At 38.2% G+C, this 9423-nt stretch overlaps 1 protein-coding gene across 1 annotated transcript; it reads left to right on the top strand.

The window, feature by feature from the left end:
• Positions 1 to 2061: 2061 nt before the first annotated feature.
• On the top strand, positions 2062 to 4408 carry LOC140853941 (homeobox-leucine zipper protein ATHB-13-like). Its single transcript, XM_073248967.1, has 3 exons — positions 2062 to 2472; positions 2555 to 2931; positions 3640 to 4408. The coding sequence occupies exons 1-3, from the start codon at positions 2331 to 2333 to the stop codon at positions 3976 to 3978; spliced, it is 858 nt and encodes a 285-aa protein (XP_073105068.1). The 5' UTR covers positions 2062 to 2330; the 3' UTR covers positions 3979 to 4408.
• Positions 4409 to 9423: the final 5015 nt, after the last annotated feature.

Here is a 9423-nt window from a genome sequence, read left to right as displayed (position 1 = left end):
AAATAATTTTTGAGAAGTAAGAATGCAGTAAGACATATTTACAGAGGTATACATAAAAGAGGAATCTCAAATTATAAAGACAAAACTTCTTGTTTAAACTAATATAAGTTATAGCTAGGTCTAATATGTTTTCCAAGGATTCCAAACCCCAGTTAGCGTGAACCCCAAGGAGATGATAGTTTTAATTTGTCAACTTTCTTGATTAATTTACTTTTACATGAACTATAGTCTGTTCATGATTGGGTAATGAAAAAGTAGTCACATCCATTTATATAGAGGAATTCTTGAGTTTGGAATTTGTTAGGTGCTTCCTTAAGTATTTGGACTCAACTAATTATATCAGGTGGATCTTTAATTTCTTTTCTTTTAAACCAAAAAAAATAGTTAATTCATGCTCAAGGACTAAAGGCAGCAACTTAAGTAAGATTTTGTGCGGACTAACGAGGTTACTTAAGAAATATATTTTCTATATTTTTGATGATTTCAATTCATCATAAAAATGAATACTTTAAAATTTAATTATTATTATTATAATATTTTTTAGTAATTTATATTATTTTTTAAATGCTCCACCTCTAACTTTCACATCCGAAATGTTCTAGCTCCGTGTGTCGCAAGAGGAATGGCACTTCATGTCAGGACCTTCTGGAATCATCTTCATCCTATGAATTGCACCTAAACCATCACATGGTATGCCAACCATGATTTTTTTTTTTTTTTTGGGTATTAGGGTGAGACTTAGTAATCATGTTATATATTTAAAAAATAATCTTACAATAATCTAAGAATTAATATTTGAGAATTATATTGGAATTTTAGTTTCACATGAAATAATTAGTGGAAGACAAAAAAGTTTAGATTGACATCAATGATCAGGTACAGATTGTAACAATTTAAACTTCTAAGTTAAGGTTGCACTTTAACATGCAAATATGAAATTTTTGAAAATATAAATATGATGTAATTTTATAATTTTTATAATGGTAAATATTTTTTTTTAATAAGCCGAATAAGATAATTTTCAAATGATTTTGACTAAATTTTTTACATTTTTTTCTCCTATAAGCAGTAAATAACTTGTTTTTTTGATGCAGCGGCTTTTGATATCGAGAGTGCTTGTGGTGTTTTATTAGCTGCAAGTAGCATCTAAATTTTTGATACTAGTCCAAATTATATGTCATTTGAGAGGAGGATTCATCGATTGACACCAGATGGCTTTCAAAGCCTCCATCCTCTGTTGTTGTCCGACGATATTTTCTTCGAGGATTGCTTACTTTTATTTGAGATATCTCATATTTATAGAGAGACTAATTGTGTGACTAATTCGATGGCTACTTATGTGTCCAATCACAATGAAATCATTCTATGAGATTTTATAAGAAACTCTTCAGCTCAATTTCGAAATATTTTATACTTTGATTTGGATGAACATATCTACTTTGCATTAGTTTAATTTCATCATTTTATCAAAAAAAAATATTTCAAGAATAAAATGATTTCAATTTTTTTTAAAAAAAAAAAAATCTTCCCTTTGTGCTGTGCTGCCGGTATGACATCCGCTCAAAGATAGGAATATGGTACGCGCTGCATCACTCTCTGCTTGAATATTCCCACTCCCTGCTGCGTGGCTGCCTTTGTGGTACCTTCCTTTCTTTGTGGGCATCTACGGCCCTGCTCACTTTGGCTCTCATTTTTCCTCCCACCACCTACAACATAATTGCCCGGGCCACTTCACCCAAACTTACGTTGAATTATTGGCATTCAACCCATCGAAAATGTTTCACCACCCCGAAAGCATAGGCTAAGTTTACCAACAAGAAAAGATACGAATCCCTCCCCTGTTCTTCACAGCAACAATGCTACTCCCTTTTGACTGCGGTGCATGATAACATCACATCACGACGAGACAATCATATGATTACTGCTGCCACCACATCCAGAGCCCTCGGATTCTCGAACAAGTTGGTGATTGCTGACGCCACCCTCGCCGTCTCCGATCCCCATGCGAAGCCCTCCCCTTTTTTTTCTTTTTTTTCATAGCTGTAATTTGGACTCCATACCATGTCTTTATTCGCAGTACGCATACATTTTTTCATGCCGTTCTCCATTGGTCCTTGCATCTTCTCTAATTCTTATGCATGTTTTCCTTCTCTCTATTCCGAGTTCCTATGATATATGTCCATCTTCTCTTCTCTCGTTCCCTCTCAATACTTTGTTCTTCTTTCCCTGTTTCCATCCACTCGCTCTCATTAAACCATCATCTCCTTTCCCTTTCACCCATGTCAGCACTAAATCTCGGCAAGGGCAACCTTTTGGACTTGTGACCACCAATGTTTCATAACCAGATGACCTGCAATGGAATGCCTTCCTCCTTCTTCCCTCCAAACTTCTTGTTACCTCATGAAGAAGGCCACCAGCCCCCAGCTTCTCTTGGTCCCCTGCTTCCCACTCATCCACAGGACTTTAGAGGAGGTGAGACGACAAAATTTGGCACGGTAGGAATCACCAAGATCGTCTTAGGTTCAGGCTTTCTGAAATTGGTGCCTTGGTGCAGGTGTGGCCACAATGCTGGGGAAGAGGTCCATGTCGTTCTCCGGCTTCGAGGCATGTGAGGAGATGAATGCAGAGGATGACCTCTCCGATGATTGCTCGCATGTGGGGGAGAAAAAGAGGAGGCTGAACTTGGAGCAGGTGAGGACTCTGGAGAGGAATTTTGAGATGGGGAACAAGCTGGAGCCAGAGAGGAAGATGCAGTTGGCCAGGGCCCTCGGGCTGCAGCCGAGGCAGATTGCCATATGGTTTCAGAACAGGAGGGCCAGGTGGAAGACCAAGCAATTGGAGAAGGACTATGATGCCCTCAAGAGGCAGTTTGAGGTCATCAAAGCTGAGAATGATGCCCTCCAAGCCCAGAACAAGAAGCTTCAGGCTGAGGTACTGTTTGGGAACTTTTGGCATGGAATTCATAATATGCTGAGGCAATTTGCTTCTTTCTTGTTCTGCTAATTGGTAGCTTAAATCAAGTATTTGGTTGAGAGAGATATGATGTGAATTACTGGGCTGTTGGAATGATTTTTTTCTGTCTATTGAGAATGATTGGGTATTTATGCTGCTTTTCTTTTAATACTTTAATGTTACTTTTAGGAGTCAATTTGGTATCCACTCGATGAATGGATTGTAATTCTTAGAAGCTCCATTGCTGCTCTAAATTTTGATTCTGATCAATAAATGTGGTGGTCTTTAGGTAATCACTGAATTGAATCGTATCATAATTCAACATCCTTATATTGGTTTCCTTCCATTCAATAATGTGTGCTTCTTATAATGTTTTCTTCTTTGGAAATTGATTGAACTGAGATTTTGATGCTTTCTGTTGACTATTTAGTATCACTTCTGTATATCAACTGGTACCCACTTGGTGAATGGATTATGGTTCTTCGAAACCCCATTACATTTCCTTTATTTTTGGTTGTGATCGGTACATTGGATGGTCCTACTTTCATAGAGAAATTATCAGTCATCTTTTTTACTTTAGGAAACAATCGAAATGAATCATCCTTGTCTGTTGACTCTCAGCAAATAATATATGTTTCAATGATGTTTTCTTCTTTTCAAATTGATGGAGCCAAGAAAATTGTACAGATTTTGGCACTTAAAGGCAGAGAAACAACTGAGCCCATCAACCTCAATAAAGAAACCGAGGGATCTTGCAGCAACAGGAGTGAAAATAGCTCCGACGTCAACTTAGATATCTCAAGAACACAAGCCACTGATAGCCCTTCAAATCCCCAACAAAGCAGGTCTTTTTTCCCATCATATCGATCTCCAAGTGTTGCCCAACTCCTCCACAGCTCCTCCAAAGCGGAGACCCAATGCCCGAAGATCGAGCATGGCATCCAAGAGGAGAACTTTAACATGTTCTGCAGCATAGAAGATCAAACTGCCTTCTGGTCGTGGTCAGAGCAGCACAATTTCCACTGATACGTTTCGGCTACTCTCCTTCTGGTCATCCATTAAGCACTACGTGATTCATCATTCTTCGCATGCACAACCAGTTTGCCGGTTGCTTACGATGACAAAATTAACATTTGCCTTTGCTGTTAGTGTCGGAAGAATGAAGCTGCCGATTCGAATTAAACCATGGAAGGAGGTGCCAAGGGAATAAAAAGTTCTTAATGTTAGCAGTGTTTTTTTAAGCTAGTCCATCTGGTGTTATGAGATGGAACTTGGTTCATATAGGTTTCAGTGATGGTCCATGGCTCCTCCATGGACCATGAAAATAATGGGGATTTTTCTCCATATACTGGTGTACTCCTTTCGTTCAAGTGTTTGAAGAAAGTGTGATGGATTTAAAATTCAGCTCTGTATCTACTATAAAAGCTGAAAAGCAGGAGTAAGACTACTACTTATTACATCCAAAAATAGAATACTTCTACTTGGTTACGAGAAAGTGAGAATATTATACTGCTAGCAGCAATTCTGTTTGCGTATGAGTGAGTGTTCCTCTTTCTAGATCTCTGCTTCTAAATTTGAACTTCTGAACTCTCTTTTGGAGAAAAGAGTTTTTCTTTTAAATCAGATAAAACTCCAAAAAAGATCACAAAATGACTGAGAGAGTGGAAAGAGGAGAGACTCCGGTGTGGGGAGAGGAATCAAGGAAGTGGACAAAGAAGTAAAGAGAAGGCACATAGCTACTGGCACCCAAGGGCCAAGGGGAAGAAAACAAGGTGCTTGGGAGGGCCCCGTCTCTGGTTTTGGTGCTAACATCCTGCTGACACGGGGGCCTCTCCTTGGCCTCACAAATACCTTGCATCCAAGATAAGAGGGAGCCATGTGACCCACTGTCACCCACTACCTTACAACCCTCTGGGTTGTTGAGAGGGCCAAGCATATGCTACCTCCATCTATCTAGTGATTCATTTCCAACCTCTATCCACATTCTTAACACCACTTTCTTTTCCATCCTTTTTTTTCTTTAAATTTTTTTTTTTTTTTTTTTTAATTGAGAGCTTGACACCACCTTAAATATCACAAGTTACAAACTCTGCCTGATTCTTTTATATAGTTTAGATTTAACCCCTTTAAAATATCACAGGTTAATGCAATTCCCTGTTTTCTTTCTTGTTAAAAAGGTTGATACAATTCCTTCCTTTTCTCTGTCATTAACTCTTGGGTTGACTTCACATCAATCATATGGAATCCGAAAGTAAAAGCAATAGTCGCCAACTTTGGAAACGGCACACACAAGTGCTTGACACTCTGATGTGGCAATACCATGCCTTCCCCATTAGCCAACCACCCAAGTGTGACACAACAATTCAGTGTGGTCCACCAGTATCTGTGGAGGCAGTGATGGGTTGCATACGCTTGTCACAATCTTGATTCTCATTTATCCTACCAACACTGCAGACAGCCAAGAAGACCTTCCATACTAGATTGCTCGAAAAAGTTAACAAAGGATGGATACATTCTTTGCCTGAAGCGAAGATGAAGAGACATCAACAAATTAGTGGAGGTAGACCTTAGAAATAATTTATATATCCAAATAATTACATAAATATTGCATATTTAATTTAGCCATGAGATCCATTTGATGCTTTGCCAACTCTCCTCACCTATATCGAGCCACCACTACGTATAGATCCTCGGAGTCTCAAATCACTACTTATTTAAACTATGAATACGTACAAATTTTTATGTATTTTATGCAATTATTTGTGTTTTTTTTTTTTTTTTTTGGTGTGTAATATTTCTTTCATAGTCGAAGTCATGAACAGAGAGAGAAGACCAGAATACAGCTCACGAGACATGCCCTCGTGCATTCTCCAGTGATTCAGAGGATTGGTGGGTCAGAACCCTCACAAACATACAATTACGCCTGTCCCTTACCAATATTTGCCTGAAGGAATACAACCCCGACTTGGACCATTATATTTACCATGTGGAATGAGATCCCATGATCCATAATTTCCTTAACCTGGGTGTAATTATTTCACATGGTTGTGATTACTGCCGAACATAAAACTTGCTACAACTATTCTCTTTGCTCACTGGGCCCTATAGAAGCTTTTCTCAAGTTTGAAATAGTCAAATCTTATTGTGGAAAAAGGAGTCAAAAGTAAGTTGAATTATGAGCAACAACGTGACCTAACAGTTCTATCACCCTCCATTATGGTGCAAGAACGTAGCATAGTTTTAGAGTTGACTCTCACCGTAATCAAGCCCAAAATCTACAGCCATAGGTTGGGTTTGGATCCAAAAATGGAAGGTAATTACACCGGCAAAATCGCAAATAGTGTTGCTCCTCTCCAACTAATTCAATTGTCCAATGTGGTCCAGATCCATATATATAAAATTTCTCGCTTCTGTTATTTTCCTGCATCTTGTCCTTGTTCCGAGCCTTCACAGGCTTTCCTTTTGTACCTCTTTATTTCTTAATAAAGTGGATGGAGCTTTCCACCCTTTCCTCAAATTAAAAAATAAAGAGAGAGAGAGAGAGAGTGAGACGATGGAAGAAAAAGAAGAAGAAAGACTTCGTCATTCAACCAAGCAAGGTATTTTATGCTGTACCATTAAATGCGATAGGAATAGGCTTGATTAGATCCTATTTAGTCTAAGCCATAGAACTTTCGACCCAACCCGAACCTGTGGAGTTGAGTGGGGACCCAATTACTAGAATCATTGGAACAAAGAGAGAAGTTTCTTTTTTTTCTCCTTATCTCACTTTTTATTACTCTCTGTATCATGGTTAGCTCGCTTTTGGCTATGAGCACCTGGCCTGACATCAGGTATTCTTTATATATCTTCCAGGAACGGCATGGAAGCATACCAATTCAAGTACAGTAGACATGTGAAGGAGAACGTGCTATCAAACAGTCCATTTCTATTGGCATATAGCGAAGAATTCACTAAAGAATTTGTGTACTTGAGCACAAGGCAGCTATTAAAATCCTTCTAGGGTTCTCGTAACTAAACTTTGGATACCACAAAATAATAGAAGGGATTTGGCTGCATGTCTTCCTTTTCCCTTCTATTGTACTCCCTATTCTAAGCTTTTTGTTCTCTACAAAAGAGAAAGTGCAGTAAGGGGAGAAGGAATTCCATCCCCAATCTCCTCAGGAAAGCGAGGAAAGGGGAAGCCATGTGGGGGCCGAAACTGAGATACGTCTTGATCTCATAATAGACCAGTGACGGTGACACTGTTCCATTGATTCGTAGCATGGCCGTGGACAATTTGATCCATATGGAAGCATAGTGACCAAGTGTCCATATGAGACAATGATGCTTCAACAAGATCCATGAAATGAACATGCATCGGTAAATAGCATTTTGTTTTAGAGCTGTTTCTATTTTTTAGATATAATTGAAATAAATCTATGGGCATCATGTGATGTTAGCATACAGTATGATCATCACGATCCAGAATCTTATCTAAAAAAATTAGTCAGAAGTATTACCTTTCGTTTCTAAATTCTATATAAATACCTAAGATCTTTTTGACGAATAACTAATATAGAATTAAACACATACTTGTACGGATCCTCTGTTAGGAACTAGAGCTCGATCCTACGCATAGTGAGATGTGAAGTATAATAGATAGAAGAAGGAAAGAATAGCAAATTACGCACACACAAGAACATACAAAAAATTACGTGATTCAGAGTCTCTTGCTCTTACGTCCACAGTCGCACGAAGAATTTTTATTATATAATCAGAGAGTTTATAAGAGTACAAGAGATGGGAAATCAACTCTCTCTCACACGTCCTCTCTTCTACACAGCATAGCCGCCGGTTCTCATATATTTGATGTTCAATGATTATCTATTTATACCAGAGATTAGGGTTAACAATTGGTAGGGATGTTTCTGGATTTGCCTTTCATTCCAATGAGATAGAAAAGAAAAATCACAGCCATCCACAGTGTATACCTTCTACCATTTATTCGGTGGGATTTCACCCCCCTGGCAAAGGAGCGTTGCCCTCCTTGATCCCCCACCCGTCAGCCGTGTAGCAGAATCCACGACTATCAATTGTAGCCACAAATTAGACTCAGGTTAAGGGGATGGATCAGGCTTCACTATCCCAACATCCTCACAATGATTTAGCCGGTGATTATGCTTGTTGATTTATTTTAGATTTCAGTTTCTTGCTTCATATAACAAGGGTTGATTTTTCTTTTTATCATATGAAAATGATAAAATGGGCCACTATAATGGTTATTTTATAATGGTTGCATGAGTTCTTTTTATTTGTGGCTTTTAACAACCACATCTCATTCACATATTTATGATCGATGGAGAAGTGGTAGACCAATTATGATGCACTTTTAAGGGTTAACCTAGCTTGTTTTTTCAGTTCATATATAGTTCATCACAACTGGACCATGTGCAACATATCTGACATCTGCAACTTCTTTTATATTGAACACAATGGTTTTGTTTACTTAACAATTGAAGTACCAGAAAGAAATGAAAACATGGAGGCATTCAGATTATTCAAAACGTGGTGATTGGTGGGAGGTGATCATATGGTGGGGTATTAAATCCACAGCCAACTTATAATAAAAGCCTTCTAGATTTGACGTTAGCTTTGGATTCCCCTAAATAATGGCGAGAATTTGGCATCAAATGCCCCTTTCTTAGAATTTGGCATCAAATGCCCTTTCTCCTTCCTCCCTCCACAAGAACTTCATTTAATTCCAACTAGTAGTATGGACCATTCAGGGAGAAAAAAAAAACGAGGTGAGGATGAGCTCTATCCACATCTTTGCATCTGAAGGAAAAGCAAATGTCACGTGAGAAACATATGTTAGCATATGAAGATAAGTGTCACAAGAGGAAGACCAAATTAAAGCATATGTGGCCGTATCTCAGTTTTGTTGGTACTGTTCCATTTGCTCATAACATATGGACACAATTTGATCCATGTGGAAGCATCATGATTTACCACCAAATCAAGATCGATGAATTTAGGGGTGTGTTTGGTTTGTGATCAAAATCAAAATCGGAATGAAAATCGAAATGGCTCAGAATCCAATTAGCCAAATCTTCCGAAGCATTTGGCTTGTGATCGAAATCGAAATCAGAATTAGAATTGGAGCGAAAATTTGAATCCATAAAGGAGAGTAGGGATTGAATTCTATATATATTGGGCCATTCCTATTTCATCCCGAAATCAAAATCAGAATGAGACTTCTCGCAACCAAATGATTAGAATGGGAGTCATTCATTGCCATTCCAATTCCATACCCCCACTCTCTCCAACCAAGCACCCTCTAGATTTTTACAATTGATTGGCATTTTCATATCAGGATAAGAATGAAGAAAGATAAGATGGTGCTGGACCTTAATTAGACCCTATATTGTGGCCCAATCAATTGAAATGCTATCCAATTGAAGCCTAGGAATCACATTAATTTTTTTTTAA

This window comes from Elaeis guineensis, chromosome 15, assembly GCF_000442705.2.
Source record: "Elaeis guineensis isolate ETL-2024a chromosome 15, EG11, whole genome shotgun sequence".
In the NCBI taxonomy this organism is placed as follows: domain Eukaryota; kingdom Viridiplantae; phylum Streptophyta; class Magnoliopsida; order Arecales; family Arecaceae; genus Elaeis; species Elaeis guineensis.
Note: the sequence above shows the minus strand (reverse complement) of the source record. Positions and strands in the feature narration are given on the sequence as shown.